General features: G+C 41.4%; 1 protein-coding gene across 1 annotated transcript in view; it reads right to left on the reverse strand.

The window, feature by feature from the left end:
* The window catches only part of LOC137172060 (SH3 and multiple ankyrin repeat domains protein 1-like), a 41,064-nt gene that overhangs the window by 11,101 nt on the left and 5,294 nt on the right, over positions 1 to 24,669 (reverse strand). Inside the window, exons 2-16 of the mRNA XM_067576320.1 lie at positions 17,930 to 18,521; positions 13,519 to 13,722; positions 11,248 to 11,319; positions 11,047 to 11,155; positions 10,696 to 10,847; positions 10,232 to 10,399; positions 9,890 to 9,931; positions 9,079 to 9,195; positions 8,895 to 8,972; positions 8,604 to 8,670; positions 8,163 to 8,338; positions 7,884 to 8,014; positions 5,790 to 5,929; positions 5,221 to 5,325; positions 4,479 to 4,557 (exon numbers count right to left, since the gene is read on the reverse strand). Of these exons, the coding sequence (XP_067432421.1) occupies positions 4,479 to 4,557; positions 5,221 to 5,325; positions 5,790 to 5,929; positions 7,884 to 8,014; positions 8,163 to 8,338; positions 8,604 to 8,670; positions 8,895 to 8,972; positions 9,079 to 9,195; positions 9,890 to 9,931; positions 10,232 to 10,399; positions 10,696 to 10,847; positions 11,047 to 11,155; positions 11,248 to 11,319; positions 13,519 to 13,722; positions 17,930 to 18,418 (2,129 nt within the window). The 5' untranslated portion in view covers positions 18,419 to 18,521. The remainder of the gene's footprint in view (positions 1 to 4,478; positions 4,558 to 5,220; positions 5,326 to 5,789; positions 5,930 to 7,883; positions 8,015 to 8,162; positions 8,339 to 8,603; positions 8,671 to 8,894; positions 8,973 to 9,078; positions 9,196 to 9,889; positions 9,932 to 10,231; positions 10,400 to 10,695; positions 10,848 to 11,046; positions 11,156 to 11,247; positions 11,320 to 13,518; positions 13,723 to 17,929; positions 18,522 to 24,669) is intronic.

Raw genomic sequence — 24,669 nt, forward strand, 5'->3', positions numbered from 1 at the left:
CTGGGAATACCCTAGGACATAATTTCCAATGTGGGTCCAATTTTTGTCCCTCCTTTTTTTAAATGTGAAGTTTTTGTGAATTTTGTGTGTTCACACCAGGACTTTCATGGGAAATAGTGACTATAGTTGGGAGTTTTTGTGCCCTGAATTTAAACCTCTCAAGCAGTGCTTTCTCTCAAGCTGCACACAAATTCGATCAGCAGACCCAAAACCCAACTGTGGCTCTTAACTATCTGTAATCTAAACCTAAACACAACCATCTGATTGGCTGTCTGACAACAAGGTCTGCAGCCAGGCATTCATCTTGGTAACTTGGTTGTGTAACCACTCTCTTTTTGATTCACTTTTAGGTTTCAGGCTTAAAGTTTTCATTTATGTCTTGCAGAGGACCCCATCCCTGCCACTTCTGAAACCAAATATACATCCATGTGTATACTGGTACTAAAGTAATAATCACAGTATAATATTATATTCCACACTGTCTCTTGCGGCACAGACCCAGCGAGTTTGTGTGTATTTAATCCGGCAGAGCATTGAATAAATGAAGTTTGGCTGTGGAATCACAGAGGTGCAGAAGAGTCATGAGCGTTGGCCTACAGGGATGAGGATCCAGACTTCGACACCAAGCCGTAACTTTAGCACTGAGCAGATGATTGCTAGTTTCTCCTACTGAGGTCCATCGCTTGTGTGTTCTCCATCAATGTTACTGTTTCGCCAACGCACAGCCGCCTTCCAGCCATCTGCTCCTCACACCTCATTCCTTTTTCTCTCACCCTGTCTTCCATCATGCTTTCCCTCTCTGAGGATCAAAGTAACATGGAGTGGGTGGACGGATCCATCGGGCTCTCAATGTATCCAGTTCTACAAGGGGGGAACATGGCCAGTGTTGGTCCTCCAGGTGGTTCTAACTTGTGTTGCTGGCTTGCAGTAACACACCTGGTCCCCTGTACACGTATAGCTCGTTCAGCTCTTCAATAACTATATTAACCATCCTGCTCTGGCCAATTAGGGCCATAAAAAGCGCAAAAGTCCCTGGTTAATCTCTGATGGCTAGTAGGATATTCTCTCTGAACTGGATCCAATGGAGCTGTAAGCCTACTGGAGACCTGAGTTATTATGTACCCTCCTGAGTCATCCTCTCCTCTATCCACAATTACTGAGAAAAAAGGCAGCTTTTTAACCATTCACCTGCTGAATATACATGCAGATAGACTGGCTATATGGGGACAATACCCACACACCACAAGTGAAGCACTTGACGGATGTTAATGACACACACTGTGGATGGAGACGTGGTAGATGCGTAAGATGTAAAGCACATATACATATATATATGTACATACTGTAGGAGATACTCCCACAGCAATCAAGCACTATGACGTATACACTTATATGTGAAAACCCCATATATTTTATTCAGTGTGTATAGTCGCATGCACACACACATAAACACCAATGCATGCACACACAGACATACACAGAAATGACCGGTATCTCAAATTAGAGCTCGAAAGGAACTGACTTATGGACTCACTCACTTTCATTCTTTTGTACAGTCAAAATAACACACATTTTTAATGATACAATGAGATAAATTAGAAAAAAAGGGATGTGACAGTAGCATTTTTAAAGGAACAGAGGTAAATGGGAACTCCCAGTGAATGAAAAACATCTGCTTAAAGAAATCATGACTCAAAGAGAATGAAATACACCCACACTGTCTGACTGAAATGCATCAATATGTGCTCCCTTTCACGCACTAACACACACGCACACGGCGTTCAGAGACACACGAGAGGAAGACACAGGAATAAACATGCTGCAGAGTCTCCATTCAATATCCACTTCTGTCCCACAGATATTCACATGCATAGGAAAAAATACAAATTCAAGACACATACACACACGCACACTCGGAGACACACACACACACAAACATACACGCACACAGAATACATAGCTTATTAGTCTGTCTTGAAAAGGCACGGCCTCTCAATAGCATCATCTACCTCTCCCCTCTCTCCATTGTCCTCTCCTCACATCCATAGCCAGCCAATGAATGAGGAAACAGCCGCTACCTGTAAATGAACCACACGCTCCTGTTTCTGGGGCCCAGTGACGGCCACGAAGAAGAGAGGGAGAGAGAGAAATCTCTCTCTCCGCATCCCCCCATTGCCATGTCCCCCCCTCCTCTCTCTCGCACGCACTCTCCACCACCACCACCTCCTCCTCCCTTCTCCCTCCTCCCTCCTCCTCCCGGTCTTCCAGCGAGAGCTGAGGCGGAGAGAGCCGCGAGAGTGGATGAGAGAGAGCGAGAGAGGTGGGGAATGAGGAGGGGAGAGAGAGTGTGCTGGTCTGCACCCCGCATACTTCAGACAAGAGGAAGACAATGTTAAAGCATGAGAGAGAGAGAGAGAGAAAGAGAATACCAGAGATTATCACAGCAGTGTGTGTGTGTGTGTGTGTGTGTGTGCGTGGATGAGAGGAAGAGGGGTTTGGTTGCAAAATAGGGGAGATGGAGGGCTGAATTTGCCGGGTGGGGATGCGGGGGATGGGTATAGATGTGTGGCGACAGAGAGAGAGAGAGAGAGAGAGAGACAACGCTTGCATTTGCACATCCACTGACTGGTGTATCACAGATTCACTAACAGCTGATTCCCACCCTGGATTTACTCATACACACACATTTGCCAACTTTCCTCTCGCTCCCTCCTCTCCTCTAAACCGTAACGCAGAGCTGTCATCACCACACAGACTAAAAAACACTCTTCCTCTCTCTATCTCTCACTGAAATAGTAATTGACATTCTCCCAAATGCCTAGCTGCGGTGAGGGAACATGCACCGGATCACCTTGCTCTTAATTGAGCACCACTTCACCATGGTGCTGCAATTATGCTTAACCAACTTAACACAGGTAATATAACCCCAGCGGCTGCTATTTCCATTTAGAACACAACCACAGCTGCATTAAAGTGAATGCCTTTTTGAATGACAGTAAGAGCTGCTAAGCACAAGGGTAATGTCAGCCACAATGTGTAAGAGGCTGTAAAACCCTGGGGTGGCTACTGGTAAGTCCTTCCCACTAGCCCAGGGACCTAACCAACACTCCAGCCTCCCCATGACTCATCAGCAGGATGAGGTATATATATATATATGCAAAGACACAGGCATATTCACACACACACACTAACTCTCAAACAAACATGTACAGCTTCATAATACACAACTACAGCTGCCCAGGGCTGGGATGCAGCTTCAGACAGATGCCATGGAGGAGGAGAAGAACCCCCCACCCCCCTCCCTCCACCATTCATTATGGCATTATTGTGTTCAGTGTAAACAAGCACAAGAGAGGGGAGAGAGTGAGGCGTGTGGATGGAAGTATCAAAGAGACAAGTGCGTTTGTCTGGTGGAGTCAAAAGGGGCAGAGCTGAAAATGACATGGCTGCTCTTTGTGCTTTCAGCGCTGACGTGTTCACACGGCGAAACAATAGAGAACAAGCGCTGTTCAGGATCAGCAGAAAACAGACGCATGCAGCACGCAGGAAGACATGAAGGCACAGCAGGTCAAACCAGAGGGCTCATACACACACACACACACACACACACACACACACACACACACAGACACAAAAAAACAACAACAAGAACATCCCGTTGCTAACAAAACACCAGTGTGTCAACTATTTCAATCACCTTGACTGGCCTCACCGTCTTCCCTTACAGCAATAAACCAGAGAGCAGACAGTTCAGTTGCTGCCCACGCTCATGTGACACACCGCAGTTAGGACTATATCAGGGGCTGCAGCCAATCAGGGTTCACCTGGTTTTTATTAGTCCGTCTATTCTCTAAACTGCTATCCTGTTAAGGATCATGAGGGGCTGGAGCCTGTCCCAGCATGCATTGGGTGAGAGGTCGGGGTGCACTTAGGAACAGGTAATCTGATTAAAGGGCAAAGACAACTCAAACACACCTCTCCAGCAATTTAGACTTCCCAGTATCGATTAATCTGGTTGGCTTGGTCTATAAAATATCAGATGATAGATGAAAAATGTTAGTTGTCACTTCCTGCTGCCCAGTATGATGACTTCAAATTTCTTGTTTTGTCCGACCAACAGTCAAGAACCCAAAAATATTCAGTGTACAGTTATATTAAACAGAGAAAAGCAGCAAATCTTCACATTTGAGAAGGAGGAACCTGCAAATGTTTGGCATTTCTATTTAAAAAGTGACCAAAAACAATTAATAGATTATCAAAATAGTTGCTGACTAATATTCTGTTGATCTAATCGATTAATTGTTGCAGCTCTACTTTCCAGATCACTGTTATTCTTTCTTATTCTTTCATCTCAAGTTAAAGGCAGCATTCTGACCTCACTGTTGGATTAAAGCTGACAGGTCATTGTTACTCACTTATTGACTATCTGAATGACTGAATGATCACTGATCGTAAGTAACTCGTCACTGGACTCTTACCTGGGGCCATCAGTGCCATCGTAGGCTCCCACAGTGACGTTACGGAAAAGCTTCCTCTTGGCTTTCTCACTGCGCGTCTCTGCAAGGCACATGATAGCAGAACATATGCTCAATTTAAACTTCCAGCTTCCGTCTTGACACTTCTGTCTTTTTGTAGACGTGTCGTGTCCTCAGCACAACACACAAATGAATCAAATATATTTACACCCTGTTTTTTTTTGTGTCCTCTACGTGGCATATGGTTTGCACACTGCGGGAACAGTGCAGCTGTGAAAATAGGAGCAAAGTGAATGTCTTGTTCTGTACATGCACAGTACATGCAAAAGGGCCTGCTGGTAAACATGAGTGTGTCATGTGCTGGGTGTTACAGTGACTGAAAGGATAATTCCAGCCTGAGGGGATATGCAACCTATTTTCTAGCATGCCCTCTCTCTATGTGCGGTTATGATTGCTATGTATATTGTATATGTTTTGTTAACCCATCTCTTGACACTAAATTGATCAAAACTGTCAAATTTCTTTCAATTTAAACATATCCAACTGATTCAAAAATAAGAAAAAAAGATTCCTATCAGACACAAGTCTTATTTCAAAATCTGTAAAATCTAACATATGAAAATCCTCTATCAATAGGTTACCACAAAATCCAAAGGCACTACAAAACAGGCTCAATATTTTGCAAGTCCAGAATAATATTTTCAAATACAATAGTGAGGTGATGCTCCGGCTAGTCTTGTCTCACCTGGTCGATTGGGAGCTGCCACCTCTTCCACACAGTCTGAAGGAAACCAGCCAGTGCGACCTTTCACTGTTCCCTCCCAGTATCCCCCCTCTCCTACACTTAACACTGAGATAGACAGACACATAGACAGGTAGAGGTATAGACAGATATATATAAAGAGGGAGAGGTACACTAAATGTTCTACTCAATTTTCTACAATAACATTGGAGGATCCACTGAGAATGACTAGGAACATGTATTGCTTTGTGATGACTGGATGTGGCTGCAGGTACTTCACATTTCACTTCTTTACAATTCTCTCTTCCCTAGTGTTTATCTCTTCCTTGCTATTGATGTATTAGATAGCTTAATTTTGTCTGCTTCAAACCTTACTGCAGCTGCACTGGAAATATATCAACCACACAGAAAATCCGGAGGTTGGATTGGTTAGTGATCAGGATATCGAGAAAAATGCAAAACCGAACAACAAAATGATTCCAGTGCCAATAGCTGATCTTTGATAACAATCTTTTGGGGTTGATGTTTCTTATATTTGAGGACACTTTTTCAACATTTTGGCTCAATCTCACCTTTAACTTTGTCGCCTTTGTTGAGTGAGAGCTCTCTGTCTCCAGTAGCAGAGTGGGCACGAGTGGCCACATACACCCGGCCTGGCACTGCGCTGTACATACGCTTCATCTGACCTCCCCCACCGCCCGCCGAGGTCGCACTACAGAGAGAGAAAGAATGAGAGAGACAGAGAGAGAGAGTCTGTTACAAAAGCGTGAGATAAGACTGTGTTCCACACTGTGGAAAAACAAGTGAGACAAAGTGAGACAACATACAGCTTGTTAGGCTGCATCAGAGGCAGTCGGTAGTTGAGTCATAATCAGTCACACCAACAACAAGAATAAATGCTGCATTCTTGTATTTGCTAACTGTGTCTGGCATTCATGTCAAGTATTTAGAAAGTACTGACAATGCTAACACAGTTGGTGTGCCAAATTCTATAAGTATTATATGCTATCCAATGAAATTAATGTCTTTTAGTATACAAGGAATTAATGTAATGTATAATGTATATGCTAAACAATGTGAGGCATGTGCAAGTGGATGTCAATCAAGCTGCGACTTCAGAATGCTATCACTAAATTATTAATTTTGAATAATTTATAATCAGAAGAAGTGACTCTAGGGATGGCAATATCTCAGCAACTGTTTGATGGATTGCAATGAAATCTTCTAAGTTTTTCTCTAACACCACCGTAAGGTCAAAATTTTCACTTATCCAGTGAAATAGCTCCACATCTACTTGATGGGTTGGGACCATAGACCCTAAAAAATATGGACGTAGCCACCGCGACATCAGCTATGGGTTTCTGAAAAGTGGTTTTAAAGCTCAAAGTGGGCGGCTCCGACTGTTGCCATCTTGGCAGTGCCTGACTCTGCTTAACTCCTGGCTAATCCAAAATGGGCAAAGAAGTGGAGCTGAGGCGGGCCGAATGAAGCCTGGTTGCTGAAATAAGCCACCTACTGGCTAGCGACCTGTCACTCAAAGTGGCCACATCCTTAATTATGCATAACTTTACGGCTTAATAAAGTTTTAACAGGTGAGTTATAGAAAAAAATCACCCCCCGTAAAGTTGTCATGAAAGGGGAAATAAGCTACAGAGACCAAAACAGTTTTTTTTTACCAGGTTGTAAACATGTTTATTTCTGCTGTGAAGTTGGGCATTTTAACATGGGGGTCTATGGGGATTGACTTGCTTTTGGAGCCAGCCTCAAGTGGCCATTTGAGGAACTGCACTTTTTGGCACTTCTGCATTGGCTTCATTTTTCAGCCCCGGAGGTTGCCGCTTGATTAGGACAAAATTTTGTACAGACATTTATGGTTCCCCCAGGATGAATCTTAATGACTTTGGGGATCACCTGACCTTCACTCAAGCACCACCGTGAGGTTCACATTTGTGGATGTAAAATGCCTTAACAACCATCAGATGGATTGTCATGAAATTTGATATTCACATTCATCCCCTCAGGGGAATTTTCACCTTTGTGACTTCATCCGGTCAAAATTTGAATTTGTCAGATATTTTAGTTTATGAAGAAGTACCTGCAAAACTGAAGACATTCCCATCAGCCTCCTCTGTATTTTGTGCTAAATTAAAATGATAAATGGCTGCATTTATATTGCACTTTTATCCAGAGCTTTATAATGTTTCTGCTGCTCGTCCACCCATTCACACTCACATTCACACACCAATGGCACGACTATGGAATGCATCAACCATCGGGAGCATTTTGGGGTTTTGCCCAAGGACACTGTGACATGCAGACAGGAGGGGAACAAACAACCGAACTTCTGATTAGTGGATGACCTGCTGTACCTCCAGAGCCGCAGACATCCCGGACAGTAACTATTTTTAAAACATTTTTGTCGTGACTAACTCCAACTCTACTGCTGTTGCTTTGCAGGGCAATAATATCCATCAACACCGCACTCAAAATTTGTGACATTCTTGCAGTTATAATTAGTACACAATATGTAACTGGGACACAAATAGTAACTTCTCTGCATACAGCTAATGGGAACTGGAGGCCCCTGTTAGTAGATGGCCTTAAAGGACCTGGACAGAATAAGAACACACCACCTTCATCTTGGTGCATCTCCAGATGCTTCTTACCCCTGTCTGCCTCGTGGCTGCCGGTGCCTCTCCTCTGTGTCACTCTGGCCTCCTCTCCCTCTGGAAGGAGAACGAGTACGAGTTCTGGGGCTGCTGGAGCTTCTCATACCAATGGAGGCCCTGCGCTGGCCCTGCAGAAACACACCAAGTCCCATTGACAGAGCATCATCCTGCAACTTACTGTCAGTATAAAACTTAGAAAGCAATGTAAAATCAGCAAAAGAGTATTTGATAACAGAGAGATCAGCAGATGAGCATTTAGCTAATGGTCCTCAGTACCTGTCCTGGGTTGGGATTGGTTGCAGCCTTGTTGGGCATAGCCAGAGGGTCAGACTGGGTCATGGTGTTATCGCTGTTAGCGCGCAGTAAGGGGTGGGAATGGAGTGAGGGGAGAGGCAGGGTGTGGGAGCTCTCTTTTCGCTTGGGAACATACTTTGGTGATTCCAAAAAGGGCACTAAGGATAAAGGCGTGAGGCGTGATGACGGGGATTACGGTGAAGGGTTAAGAGGTGAAGAGTGAGGAGTGAGGAAGGGCCGCGGGATTTAATGTGACAGGATGAAATGGAGGGAGAAATGAAGCAGATTGTTAGGGAAAAAGAAGGGAAATTGTAAGAGAACATACGTGATAGATTCAGGAAAGTGCAAAGAAAGGAAGGTGTTGGGAATTGATTTAACGCTTGACAGCTCCTTCAGAAGAGACAGTTTGGTATAAAAGCTTACCTACGTCAGAATCTTTGTGGTTTTTGATGATTTCCCCGAGTTCAAAGTTACCAGACAATACAGCTACCTACAAACACAGGAAACAAAATTATGTATAATTGTTCTCATAATTGTTTTGTAATTGTTGCTATTCTTGTTTTATTATATTGTTTCTAACATAGGCCATTTATCTGTTTTTTCTTTCAGCTTATGACTAAACTGTTGGTCAAAGCTGCTCTACAAATACAATACATTTGGCAAACACAATAAAAATCTCAATAAACAAAAGTATCTGATGGTTGTACCATTTACCTGAAAAGGAGTCTGACCATGCTTGTTCTTTGCCTCCTTATTTGCTCCCCTGTATAGAAGCACGCGGACGCAGCTTTCCTAATAGGCCAGAGAGGGATAGTGATTAGTTAACAACTTCAGACAAACCACCAATAATGATTGTTGCAATAATTGTTTCATATAAGGGATCTGTTTCTATACTTGCTTTGTTGTACAGGGCAGAAATGTGAAGTGCAGTGTTCCCTGAGGCATTTTGAGAAGCGGTGTCTGCCCCATAAAACAGCAGATGCTCCAAGTGCTGGGCAAAGCCATTCTGGCAAGCCTTTCAATGTCAAGAGTGTGATAGAAAGATTCACAAATTGTCAGTGAGTGAGTGTCAGTGTTAGAAACTATAGGAGAGGACAAGTTAAAGGGAAGATGTGTGATTTTATATAGGACTGTATGAATGCTTTAGAATGAAGTAGAAAATGAGAGAAAAAGAAAGAAACAGAAAAAAAAGATACAAAGAGAGAGAAAAGGAAATATGTCTTACATCTACACTTGCTCTAAAAACAGGTCAGTACCAATTACATTGCACCATGATAGAAAAGAAACAAAAAACATTAAAACAACATAAATGAGTCTCCAGCAGCCTGAGAGATAGGTTTCCTCATATTTTTCTGCAGGGACTAAAATATCACATGATACGTACGAAGTAAAGAAAGAAAACACAGAGCACGGCAAATCCAAAATAAAATACCATGACAACCAGCTCGCAGCACAAACGCAAATTTACCAGAATGTCACAGAGACATAATGTAGGCAATGCACCCGCATCTACAGTAAGAAAGAGATAATGCTCTTTTTGAACTGGACTCAGCTTGAGATGACTCACATTTGAACAGGTTTAAGGGAACTACTGCATGTCGTGACTTTTTTCACTTCAGTTTATATATTTTCTATCATATCATAATTGTCAGTGCCTTTGCCTCTGAAAGGCTGAATGGGGATGATGGAGATGGTAGGATGAAGGGTACCTTATGTATTTCTTCCATTCCAAACTCATCTTCATCCCTGTGCTATGGAAAGAGAGAAGGAGGGGAGGAAGGAGAGAGAATGGAGAGAGGAGTGAATGAAGGCTGAGAGAGGAGGGGTGTGAAAAAAAAAATGTTGAGAGAGACTGACGGTGATGTTACATGACATCAAATACAGAGATAAGACAGAGAAATGTTGGTGCATTGGCTTCATTTGACACGTGAGGAGAGACAAAGACAATATTTTACATAAAAATATGAAAGGAAACCATGTGGGAATGGACAGACAGATAAACAGACAGGTAAGGTAATAATAAAGCTATATTGGGAACTGTCCATTGGTACCTGATGGGATTCGTCCCAGCCATTCTCATCCCTTGTCCCCAGTCTTGCCCTGTAGTACAGCAAGGTCTCGCAGCAGGAAGTGTCGCCACCTGCCAGTACAGTATGGTACAGCGGGGTCAGGCCACAGCGGTCTTTGTAGTCTGGAGATGCTCCTAGTGACAGGAGAGCCTGACAAGAGCAGACAAAAGAAAGGCATTGATTTTCTAATGTGTGTGTGGGTGTGTATATTCTGTCTATATGAATATATGAATACATACACAAGTAATCATACAGTGTGATAATTTAACAGGAGATCTCATATATATGATTGTTGTAAGGGTCATTAATTTAATCAAAATTAAAGACTTTCTCTATAAGGTGTTTATGTGACTCATAAAAGAAAATGTAATTTAGCCTAAACCCTGTAATAATTCCATTAATTTTGTTCACACTACTTGAGCATGCGTGCAACTTTAAGTCCTTACCAACAGCCCGGTGTGATTGTGAACCCTGACAGCTTTGTGCACCGCTGTCAGGCCATCTCTGCTTCTGAAGTCCAAATGAGCGCCGCCCTGAACCAGCACCCTGATGCCTTCCACCTGCAGGCCTGTCTGTGCAGCCACAGTGAGGGGGCTCTCTGACACCACAGAGGGAGGCGGGGGTCAGGAACGGGCGGCGGGTAGAAAGGTGAAAGTGAAAATCCACCCTCAGACACTCTGCATCACTTGATCATCTCTTGCAACATCATTTATTTGAAAGCAAAGAATGAATCTATAGAGTCAAAAACAGGATTCCCACAGTGAGAGTTAGAGCTCACAGGACTGTGACAAACTCACCTCCACTGTCAGGGTCATGAAAATTTGGATCAAGACCTTTATCGAGGACTTTTACCATTTTCTCTATTGCTCCAGTCTGAATGTAATCCAGGAACTTCTTTAGACTGGCCTGAGACGGGTAGAAGAGGAAGGAAAAGGATGTCAGTGAGTGGAAATGAATACTGTGAGCCAGCAATGGTCAGTAGACAAGAAAAGAAATACCTTTGTGCTGAGCTTGGCGAGAGCCTTTTCATCCAGATTTGTCTGTTTATATACTCTGGTTTTGTACCTAAACTGAGGACCAGAGACAGATACGTGTGAAAAGTGTGATTCATCATTCACAGTTCAGTTTATCACTGACATGGTGCACAGAAAAAGAAACAAAAGATTACTAGAGTATTTATGGTGCAACTCTGTACTTCCGATTATGTTTTACAATAAGAACAATTATTTTTTAAAAGCAGAGCAGCTGGGAAGTGAAATAATAAAGTGATTTTTTCCCCCCATAGTATGTTGTTTGAGCAAATAATTTAATTTAGTCAATATTCAATATATAACATTCAATTAAATATTCAATATTGCAGCTTTAAACCATAAAAAAGCATCATTATAATCTTAACTGCTGCTCAACGCTTTCACTGTTTCCACAAATTCACTCTCCCACTCGATTTCAGTGGAACAGCTCCATGTTTTATTTCTTCAGGATATTAAGTCAGATTTGGCTCACTGTTCTTTGGGAGAAGCTTGAACACATGTAAGGCTCCATTAGTAAATCCAGGCACTAACATTTTAATGGTTAGTGGATTGATTCAGTGCTTGAACTGGAATAAACTAACCGCATGACAGAGAAAGGAGGAGAGACAGCGAAGGAAAGTATTTTGTCTTTTGTTTGGTTTGGTTAGGTAATACTAAACCAGATGACCTGTGTTACTTGTGGATTACTTCCAGATATGAAATACTCTTTTTTATTTATTTATATGTAGTTATTTGTGGATAATCTACTTAATAGATTTAATGAAGTGCCTGAAAGTGTATTTATAAAGGGAGAGTTAATGGTAATTATTAAATCTAATACTCATTATTTCTATTTCACTGATCAGATAGAGTATCTTTATTTTCTTTCAACCACAGGAAAAACTACATGTCCACAATACACCACAGGAACTAACATATAAATTCCTCCCTGACCAGACACTAAAAACAGAGCATTTGTAAGTATGTGCCAGAGTGTTCTTATCTGGGGATCTAAATGTTTTAGAGCCCTCTACATTGTGCCAGGAACACAATTCAGAGGTGGATATTAAAAACATTGGCCTAAAATATGGAGAAGAGTCTAGAAAACCACACTTCAAAAACCTCATGAGTCATAAACACAACATGCTTCAAAAGATGAGTAAACTGATCTCGGGTGGGTTTACCTTTCCACTTCCTCTCTGAACGAGAGATCTCGTCAATGAAAACCACCTGACTGGATGTGCTGTCTCCGTATCAGCACTGCACTGTGATGGCAACACATTTACTGGCTGAGGAGCTGCTATCTAGTAGCTGACAGCTGAACTGAATCACATACTACAAGAGAGCAGTATCATGTTTCAAGTATCAGAGGTGTGTTTGGCCAGGATAAAGTAGAACATAGCTTGATAATTACATTAAATAACAGCACCATGTGTATTAGTGAGAGGTAGTACGCTGTGTCCAAAAAACTGCTCTTAACCAATGAATCAAGTCCAACTGAAGCACTGAATTGATTCAAAATGGCACCACTCATGTTATAAATACATGTGGTGCTGTGAGATACATTCTGCTGTGGAGCAGGATTTCATTAAAAGGCCTCATCAGTCCGCAGACATGTCCTCATCTGGAACATTGTCAAGAATGTAAACACTCTGGTTCGAAGCCAAACACAGAGTGCAGGATAGATACTCTTTCAGCCCCACCCAGCTCATCAACATTTACATCAGCTGCACCACCAGAGGGCACTGTGAGATAATTGTATCACAGCGTGACAACCTGATATTGATGTCATCTCACAACCCACTTCCCAAATAGTGGAGATATAATAGAATTTGTAGGTTACATAATATGCAGAAAGCAATTAAAGCCATGATGTTAATATTGTTCTTGCCAAGATTTGGTTACAATTCATTTACTGTGTTGAACATGGGAATCCTAGTTTTTAAAACTCAACTTTGTCTGCAACTGTAGAACATTTCTTGATGATTTTTACTTAGTTATGATGAGTAGTAAAGTTTCCAAAGTATGATGCAGTGCAGTAGTAGTTGAAGTCTTCAAACTACAGAAATTGTAGTAGAAAAAGATGAAAAATTAACAGAAAAAATAAAATATGAAAAATACAAACATCCTTATTAAATCATTTTAATTTCAGAGTCTATTTTTAGTGTCTGACTAACACTGTCTAGTGAGTGGGGGTGCTGGTGACTCATGGTTATGGCTCTGAATTCAATCACTTTTCTACCGTTTCTACCTCCATACCTCCAGGTAAGGCACCCCTTTCTCAAAGGACTGTGAGTAGTCTCGCAGGGCCCGCTCCTCCTCCAGGAACTTGGCGTCCCGTCCATCTCCAGCCGGCTGAAAGAGGCCATAGTTGTAGACATCCCACAACGACTCGCTGAGGGAGCAGATGATCTGTTGCTTTGCGTTCCACACCGTGCAGTCCGGGTCAAACTGGACACACCTCTGACAGACAGAGAGCATAAAGCAGAGTGGAGGTCAGAGGTCAAGTGGAGATGTGCTCACATTTCGCTGATCTACACCTGCTCTGAAGGCAGAAATAAAAATAAGTTCAGTTAAGAACTACAGTTTTTCAGAGTGACTCATTGCCACGTTGAAATATTAAAGGGTCGGTTCACCCAAAAAGGAAAACAAAAGCAAATACATAAATATGTAGTCTTCTGAAAAATGTTCAAGGATATGTGGCTGCTGAACTTTTTATTATATTTTCCATGTTTTGAGCACCACAAACTAATTTGCATTCACCTCCATATTTGGGGTTTTTGGAGGAGCTCTCAAAGCCGGACCCACCTGCAGGTAATATATCACTTTACAGGTAAGTGGGTATGTTAAATATACTGTAGGCCTATATTTTTTGTAATTTAATTGGGTGACTAACCTTTGAAAATAATAGGACAACATATTCAAGGCCACAGGTGCTGGATGGATCCCATCCCAGCAAGCACTTTTAGTCAAGATACAAGTTGAAATACAAATGAAGGTGATTTCTGTCTGACCAGGCTAATCAAGAAGCTTTTCAACTAGAAGCTATGTGGCGTTTGAACTTGGATGGTCAGTTAGCTAATCTTAAATTACTGTAAACCCACAGTAGAGTCTATAGTGCACTTTAGTCTTAAATAGTGGGACATCACTACAAAGTATATTCACTCAAATACTATCCTTGAGTACAATTTTGAGCTACTTTTAGTTGAATTTTAGTTCCATTTCATGCTACTTTTTACTTCTACTCTCCTGCATTTCAGAAGTATAACTATATAATTTTTACTTGATTAACTAGAGCTGTCAATTTATCTGACAGCTAGTTACTACTTTCTTTCCAGATTAATATTTCACAAAGAAAAACTATGAGTTAATAAAGTATGATACATGTTATGGACAGTATGAATCGGCTCTGGTTGTGGATAATAAAGTTCTTTCCGCTCTGCTATAATCAGTTACAGCATTAAAAAGCTGCTTGAATGTTGATTCACCAGCAATAATAATCCAATCATATATGATAATATAACTAACAGGTCATTCATGCCTGCATAATGATTACTTTTAGAAAAACCTTGGATGTGGGACTTAAAAAATATTTTTACATTGTGGTATTGCTACTTCTACTTACATAAAGAGAATACTTCCACGACTGTAAGTAGCAGGAGTGCTAGCATCCATAATAATAATTATAGCCTCTCTTAGCCCTTGCTTTTAGCATTGTGTCGCTGGTCTAAGCTAATTGAAGTTTTCCTTGGAAGTAAGATTATTTCTGCCTCTAGCAGTTCTGTCTTTGAAAAATGTTTGTATCATTAAAACAGCAGTTAATTGAATTCAGTGGTAGTCTGTGTATGAGTGTTTGTGTGTGTTAATCTCTGCATGCACACTTTTGTAATTATGTGTCTCATTAAATTATATTATTATACACAATTTTACACATTTAGTCACCAGTGGTTGATATGTTTGGCCAATAGTGTTTCATTATTATGGATTTATAATGTAGCATGATGGCTTTAACATCAATTGGTGAATGATGAATTCATGAGAAATGTGGTGTGTTCCGAATATGAATGCATCACTTTTAAATAATTAATCATCTGCCTCACTCATGGAAATAAGATGATCTTATACTATCCTTATAGTCTGTTATCAGGATATTCTGGTCTTTCATGCCACTTTTTTCTCCACACCCCAAATGAAGAAGTAAAGATTCTATATTGAGATAAATATTTCCCTTTGGTTATTTTCTCCTTTGATCTCTGCATGCATAATATCAGATTTGCACAACAATCCAGAAGAGAAAGAACACATTTGTCTGGAGAGAAAAGCTCCTTTGGCTCTTACTGTATGGGCTATATGCGATACTCCAGAGACTCATTGGCCACAATGAAAAAACACCTTGGATGTATTATGTGTATGTGGTATGCTTAACTAGATTTTATGGTGATTTGTGCACTGCCCATTTCCTCATATACTCTATTTTCTTGCATTTCCACAGAAGACCATCTTTTTTGGTCCTTTTCTTATTAAAGTCTGGAGCCGCAGGACACAGCTGACCGGGTGTAAGGCTTTAACAACACGGCTGAGAGGTCTGAGCGAGATGTATGCATCCATGCTATTGTTCCATTTCAGAGAACTGTAAGTAAAATTGCACAGCTCAGCACACTTTCATGTCCCCTCTGCCCCCCCCCCCTCGAGCCCCCACCCTCTACAGCTTCCCTCCGCTCCCCCTCACCATGTTGCACTATTTCATAGTGTAGCCAACTCTATTGGCATGGCAACCAGTTCATTAGTGGAGGCAGGCACCCGTTGCCGTAGCAATGTCTTGGTGGTCCCTGGGAGGTAAGCCACATGATAACGATTTGCGTGTGAGTGTGTATGTGCACGCATATAAGTGAGTTGTGAAGTATATGTATGTGTGTGTGTGTGTGTGTGAAAGAGAGTGAGATCGAGTGGCTAATTCCTGGGAGAGCAGACTAATGTAATATATACTGTATATTACAGTGGCATTTCTCTCCTACCATCATTCTGTTTTATACAATCAAGGATTTTCTGTGATCTTTCTGGCAGTACATGTCCCCGCTCAGGAGAGTTATTTAGACCTTCACTGTGCAGTATTATGTTTTTTTAAAATACATATATCTTCCTCTTTGCTTATTCATTCCCCACCTCTCTCCTCATAACACCCATTTCCTCCCTTAATCTCTTTAACTAGCCTCTAATATTCACTCTCTCTCTTCATCACTCTTTCATTCAGTTTAATAATATCTCACCTTAGAGGTTTGGGGTGCTCAGTGTTTGTCAGCAGTGTGCAAAGCTAAATATGACGCCTGTGGACGATGGAGACCTAAGAGCAATACAGATGCCTTCCACATATTCCTTCCTTTCCAGCGTCACTCACTTCCCCAGCTCTCCCCAAACTCATTAAAAACCTATTAGATAATTAGCAATTACTGTTACATTGAGGGCAGATTAGCTGACATGTAGAACAGTCGGCATGTTCAGGGAGTTGAAAATGGAGAAAGGATGACGGGGGGGGGGGAGGGGTTACAGGGGCCCCCATTCTCACCTGGCTATGGTGTGTGTGGGCTGGCCAATTCTCACCTGCTACCACTGTACAGCTGAGAGCTGCTCTAAGTGTGAATTGGTACCAAAGTCAGTTTTGGAAACTACCGTAATTATGTCCATACCTGACCCCAAGGAACACGCTTACATGGTGTTGTTGACTGAATATGTCTGTCCTTGCAGATTGCTCAACACAAGTCAAGCTCTGTATTTTTTCATACTTCCTTTTGGGACCCATCTTTGGGCTTGTGGGGCGACTGGAATGAGAATGCGCTGAAATGAGATGTGCTAGTACAGTTGTGTGCACAATTTTGCCTAATGTAAAAAAATGCATGCTACCAGAGCCCCTGGGCTCTTTTTAGTGACTAATTCGAAACAGATGCAAGTCAACAGTGCAGCAAAATTACTGAAAAATGCCTCAGTTTAGGGATGTAGAACAGCTGAGTTTAGAAGGGCAGCTTTGAAGCATTTCAGTGTCAACTAGTAAAATCAGAGCGGGCTTGAAAACAAAGACAAAGTCAGGGTAGAAAATAGAGTAGAATCAGGTAAGAGAAAACCTTGATGTGGTTGTGTTCTTAACAAAAAAAAGCAAGGAAGTACAAATGATAGCCCCCACCATTACAAAGTTACTGTAACAAGTTAAGTTTTACCTGCACAAGATCTGAAACAGTAAAGGTTGATTTAAACTAAATGCTTTACTGTTTAAATTTTGTAATGTAAGTTATTACTAATTTCTAAAATTCATTTTGTGGAATTCAAGCTATCTCTCTCTGAGGTAGCAATACCAGAGAGACTTGACTTGAACTACTTCCTCATTTGGAAAGACCTACAGTCAGTGCCCTGTTTGCAGAGGAGATTTTATTACACATAGATAACTCTGGGAACGTTTTAATAGTCTGATTTTGATTGAGCTTGGCAGTTTATACTTTTCAAATTTTCCACACAAGTTTCAGATAGGAGGAACTGACCTGCGCTACATTAGTTTTTGTCTGCCTTGACCTTCTTTCTTAGGGGTCAAGAAGAAACAGGAACAGCTTCATATGTGGGTGTCTGCATGTCATGACTTTCACATATACTGTATGGTGAGTTGATAAGAAAAACATGCACCTACTGTTTGTTTGATGTCAGGAATTCCAATGCGGAACACCATCATGGTCAGGAAAGTGTCCTCCAGCGGAGCCACTGTGGTCATGCTGCGCTCCATCAGAGCTCGTCTCTTCTGCAGCGCATTCAGGCCTGTGTAATGAACCTGCTGATTGGCCGCAATGAGATGCTTATTGGCTGTTTGATGATGTAGTTGGACTTGATTAGGCATGGAAACAATACCCCGGCTGCCCAGGTTGCCCAGCCTCAGTGGCCGGTCTGCTCTCTGTCTACCGACCACAATGGCTGCCGGTTTCACCACCTCGCCGCCTTTCCCTTCCCAGGATTGTCGTCCTCCCGTCATTTCCTTCTCCTCCAGACCCTCTAACCCTCCATTCTCCATGTCAGATCCACCTTCCCCTTCTCTGTTTTCTCTGCCCTGCTCCTCTTCCTCCTCTTCATCCTCCCCATCTTTGTCATCCTGACCGGGATAAAAGTGCTCGTTATTTCCCAGCATCCTTTGCTGTGCAGGGGTCACTGCAGAGAGGGCTGAGTGACATAGCTGTCATGGAGACAAAACATGGCTATCCCATGAGACTGGCTTCATCCTTAGAAACATGCTGTGGGAAACAGGCAGAGAAACGAGTAAATTTTGGTCATTTCTTATCATTTCATTGATAGAGTGAACTTAGCAAAATTTGAATGTGTTTGTTAAAGTTTGTTAAAGACACGTGCAATAATAGAAAAAGCCACCGGCAATGCTAATAAGTCCACATGTGTGAATGAGCACAGAGCTGGTCCACATTTTCCATTTAGCCACTGGGAATGCATCGGGGAATAGCAGGCTGATGAAAGACAGGCTATATATAAACTCTGTGAATTTGCATCACAGGTTCTTTGCAGAAGAGAGTGAGTTGGATATGCAATTTAGCTTCACATGAGGTCAAGATCATTGCTACTTTATGATAATGGAGCCGACCTACGTCTGAGGCAAAACCCAGGGCTAACAGCTTAATGTGAGCTCCTTAAAGGAAAATTCCACCCTCAGATACGTGTATACGTTTATACATCGTCAGTTTTTGAGGTTCGTAGTGATGCAGGTGTTATTTCAAGATGAACTGTATACATCTCAGTGTACTCAATGTCCCTCAACCTGCCATGTCTACATGGTTCAGGAACGCGATATATTTCCCACATTACCTTATTAAAACCCCCTGAAATATGCCTGAACCATGAATGTATTAAGAGAGCTGGATACAGCGTCACAACTCTTTGCCTTGCTGTCAATTTGACCCAGTGGCCATTCACGGTATTGCAGCAAAAAAGATCCCCTGTGTCCCAAAAAGCGTTTTCCCTTTAGACCACCATTATAAAAAAAACTTTTGACAAGACACCTCCTACTACAAACAGGACCAATTATTACTCTTAGTATTATGAATTTTTAATCCATGAAGGCTTTATATTTGTAAAGTTTTCCACAGCCTAGAAAAGCAATTTGAAATGTGTAATGTAATCTGGGCAAAAAGTGAACAGTATGGCTGGCAGTGCACTCCAGACCAAATTAAATTTAATGTATTTGCACAAGCAGGGTGGTTGATTTGCAACCAAAAAAGCTTATAGATTATGTCTTGCTTGTTACTGTCTGGCATTTGCTCACCGTGCAGTCTCCAACATAGTCTGAGAATACAAAATTTTTGTTTAAAATATGCTGCAAAAGAGCAGGAGTTTTTCTAGCTGAGAAAAGCAACAGTCATGCCCCTTAATTAAAACCTAACAAGTGTTGTGGCTACATGGCGCTCCGGCCTATTGAGGTTTCTTTAAGTGGAAAAATCGCTTTATGCACGATTGATTTCTCCCTTCATGAAAGTCTATGCAAAGTCTATGAAGAGTACCTTGCTCTTTAACCCTGAGGTACTGACATCAAAACATGATCTTTACGGTTGACATTTTAGAAACATTCCCTGCTACAAAACTCAACTGTCATTATGTGAAAAATATATTGATTGACATGAAGTCATACCTTCTACATTTGGCCAGTTATCTGCAGGGAGCAGAAAGTACCATCAAACAATAAAATTGACCCAGAAATGCAAGTTGCATCATCAACAGCAATTTTCAAAGGGTGGATTTTTGCTTTAAGATTGTTTCATTGCTTCATTGTGCTTCAGATTTGGCATACTGGCGCCTCCATATGTTCTGTCCTGGTTTTTCTGTGGTGAAGTCTGGCTACAGGGGCTTTGCCATCATGCAGATCTGGACTATTGCCAACAGCCGCCTAATGATGGTGAATGACGCAGGGAATCTCCCACTGTCTCATTGGCAGTTTGGTGCTCTGAATATCATGTGAGTTGGGACTCTGAAATAGATGCTCAGATGGACAGATGGAACTCAATAAAATATCACATGAGACTATGGAGACACAACTTAAATTAGGACACTCGTTCAATCACAGATTAGCAACATGCAGATACTTAAAGAGTCAATTAGTTATTAATAAAATAATGTAGAAAACATGGTGTTGATGGCGGTTAAAGGGGCATTAAGTGATTTATGTCTTTTGACTTATCAACCTCTATTGGTGACCAAGGATCTCAACAGGTGTCTGGCACAGCTTACAGTGTCCTGTAATTGACATAAATAATAATGTAGAGATGAATAAGCTAGCCAATAGCGCAAAGATACAAGAGAAACATATGATGAAGAGTCGTATAGTATACCACTATGCCAAAAACTGCAGCCGGATTACTGCTTTATTTGTTTTTTTCTGGTTTGCCAGTGTGTATCAGTGTGTTTGCATAACCTTGTATTCCTTTGTGAGTACATTAACTGGAAGATTAGGAAAACTCCCCACAAGGTGTTTAGAAGTTGGAGGTTAGTTGGGGTCAGACAGTTATCTCTATCAAGTAAAGTAAGGCATTAGAATAAGCCTCAGGGTTTAGTTATTGATTAAAGCAGTGATTTCCACCCTGTTTGGCTTACAACCCCTTAAAACAAAGCAATGTCTAATTGCGACCCCTCGTCATTGGTTGCATGTCTGGCTGCAACTTGTTGAATAAGTAAAGTTATCCAGTAATTTGCATGAAAAAGAATTAGAGGAAAGTGTCAAGAAATAAGCATAACTTTGTGCAGCATCAATATGGTTTTTCTCCTCCCCTCAGATTTTTTCCTGACCCCAGGTTGGGAAATGGAGTGGGTCGACATAACAACAAAACTTGACCAAATCTTGCAGCTATGGTTGTTTCATGCTTTGGAGCAAAACAATTAACAGTGCAAATTTCAGCGGTGACGAATGATTGACTGGATGTTTGCAAAACAAGCCTGGTCTGTTCATGTCTCACTGCCCAAAACGAAGTATGCAAGTTGAGCATTTTTAGGCACAAAAGGGAAACCGCAGAGGGGAAGAGGACTGACCGCGGTCAACTCCCCAAGACGCTCTGAGAGTGACAGGGTGGGCCACTTTCACAAGCAAAATGTCAGAGCCAGTTAAGCAAAGTGGACAGAAAAAGGAGAAAATTGGAGGATGATTTTAGAAAAAAAACATTTCAGAAAAAAAGTATCTAACCATTTTTCATACATTAGGGAAAAAATTAAGGCCTGCAATAAATTAGTGTAATTAGCATTGAGTGCAACAACCACAAACTTTTTTTATTAAGGTTTTTAACTGCTGGCAGTAAATGTAAGGGTCTCATTACCTATCAACAGCCATAAGAGAGCAGTTGCTCAATTACCAAGGGCCAGAAATCCATATTTGGCATAAATCTAACCTGCATTTGTAGAGAACAACACACTGGGATCCACCTCGCCAGTGTTGTTAGTATGATATACGTGTTCAAAATGTATCTATCAGGCGGGAAAGCTTCTCTGATCAAAGGCTGACAGAGAGCTGCGTGTTAACACTCACAAGGTTTTGGAGATTAAAACTATCATTCAAGATACACCAGGAGGGAATAGAGAAGGTTGATTTATGAACAGAGTCTCATCAAATATTGAACAACATTGAGTCTGCACTAGGTAAGATAAGGAACTAGAAGGACAGACTGAGAGTAGACGGAACCAACTAATTGGGATGTAAAAGCAAAAAGGGGAAATACACAAGAGAGGAAGACTGAGCTGTAGTTTGCATAAAGCAGAGTAATCAGAATGGGAGAAAAAGGGGGGGTGAGAGGAGAGCTGTGGCTAGAAGAGGGATGAGAACAAGATATGACAAAATCAACAGTAACGTGAGGGTAAAGACAGGATGAAAAGCGGAGTAGATATATGTGTAAAAGGAAATGCTATTTAATATTCTAGCTATGGCAACGCTTTCTTCAGCCTGTGCATCTTATCCTGGATGTCACAACTCATCTTGTCTTTCCCTTCTCCGTCATGTCACTCAACTCCTACGCTCTGACACAACAATAGCTCAGATTTAGTCAGTTCCTTTCGCCAGCTGTTTGGCTCTCCTGTCCCTGTGCTGGCAGCCATCACTCCGACTAGTCTTGACTCTTTTCCCTCACGGGAGAATGGTGGCGGAATAGAGGCATGATTTTCCCACTCCTGACAGAAAAGTCTTTCCACATTTTCTGTCAGAGGCTGAAGACTCATCTTTCATTGTCTCACGCTTTTTTTAGCCACTAACCTGAACTGTTCAATATCACTTCTTTGTTCTCACGGCTTATTTTATTATTGTACTGCAGATTCCTCTTTCATGATGATTTTTTTAGTCTCCTGCTTTACTCAGACCAGGAACACACAACATGATTAAAAACCTGATTAAATTACTTATTTTCAACAATGGCTGATTTTAAGATTATAGAGTCTACACTGATCTAAATGCAGGCTACCAAAGACAGACAGCAGGCAGAAAACAACCACTATCTTGTGGTGTCCAAGGTTTATGTCTAAAATGTTTTACTCATATCAATTGTACTTCTGAAATTCCTCTAATCTGAATCTGAACGCAGTTTGTCTACGACTATAATCATTCTATAGTAAGATAGGATTTTAAATGTCTTCTAATGTGTTCTAGATGATGAAAGCGTCATCTAAATGCAAAGTTTATGTGATGTGTGATTGCTAAAGCACCTATATTTAGCATTTTAACATATGTCATATTTTAAAATGTTGATTAAATGAAATATTTTTTATTAGACTGATCTTATGAGCGCCTAACTCAGAACATGGATATAAATCTCAACAGTCATGCATGTACGGATAGGAAAGAGGGACATGTGAAGATTTCAGAAGTTGGTGAGTCTGTCTGCCCATGGGAGGCCAATCCGGCAGCTTGAATTCTCATGATTAGAAGCCGTGTGGAAACTCGAAAGAAGAGAGGCTTTTGAAAGATCTGGGCAGACGTGTGTCCACAGACAGTAAGGAAATGGAGTGAAATGAAGATGAAGAATCAGGAACTGATTAATCATGATAACGAGGACAGAGATGGATGCCCTCCTTGAGCACCTGGAAAGCAAAGATGGATGGACGGAGAGATTTGCAGAGAAGGGTCAATGATATCTCTTGTCTCCATCCATCCGAGACGTTGTCACCTTGTTTTTTGCAAAGTGTGACAAAAATGTAATAATGACTTTAGGGCTCATTTGGTTGCTTTAGTCCTTGGGGTTCCTCATACGCAACACATTATTCATGTTTTGGCTGATAGGTCAAACTCAAGTTTACTGCAGTGTAAATTATACACAGTTACAAATAATGTTGAATCTACACAGAATTGTTTTTTAATGTGTCATCTCTATTTTTCTTTTTTAAATCATACCATGTATCTACTGTTAAAATATCTTACAGTCACAGCATAAATTATCTCTCTGTCCTCTGTAGAGGATGCTGGGATACTGTAGCTGACGTGTTGGATGTGTGCTGCAGGGGTTTCTTCTCTCCTTTTGGTCAGTTTCAAGGGAATATTCAGTACAGCACAATTTACTGTAAAGGCCTTACGGACCGTCACTTCAACATGTATGCATATTTCCTCTTTTTGTCAATCTCTTTCTCTCTCTTTCTCTCTCACTCACTCACTCTCTTCCTATGTAGGACAGACCATGTGTATAGATATATTTTCAGTGTATCGGTCCCCGGAAAGTAGAATTGGAGATCATCCAAGGAACAGATTGTCCCACTTTTACGTCCTGCAAAAGTGGAGCGGCCAAGTTCTGTCCTCTATATCCCTCTCTTTCACTGGGTCTCCACCCTTCAGCCTCTTTCACACCATCAGTGACGAGGAACAATCAAGAGCATTCAAGGCCCGCTCCGACACGGGATGGATAGGATGAGTCACTAAACTGAGGGGGAGAGGGCACTTGGTTAGCTTTATATGAATGGTGCTTCACTAGCCACCAGGACTGGGCGTGGTGCTCTGACGTAGGAGCTTAAAGGGGAAGGGCTAAGCTGGAGTATGTACCCTCTACAGCACCAGCACTCTTTAAAATCAACGTCTAAGGAACATATGGTGGATAAATATTTCAAGTGTCAATGTCTTTATTCACTAAAACACTATAATAAACATAAAAATTCCATATTTGTTGAGGAATTGTATATTATTTGTATGCTTTTCAGTTGTGACAACAAGGCTTTGGCATTTCCAAGCATTAATTAAATCTGTGCTTGATAAAATCTGCAGAAATGCAAGTGCTTAATTGCCAATCATGGCATCCTTGATTAATTTTACAGGCAGATAACATTACCAGCAATAGATTTATCCTCAATGCACCCAAAGATTCTGGCTTTTCCCTCAGCGGGGGGAGAAAGTCTCCTATCCGATACAAACAGATGCCTTTTAAT

This window comes from Thunnus thynnus, chromosome 20 (assembly GCF_963924715.1).
Source record: "Thunnus thynnus chromosome 20, fThuThy2.1, whole genome shotgun sequence".
NCBI lineage: Eukaryota > Metazoa > Chordata > Actinopteri > Scombriformes > Scombridae > Thunnus > Thunnus thynnus.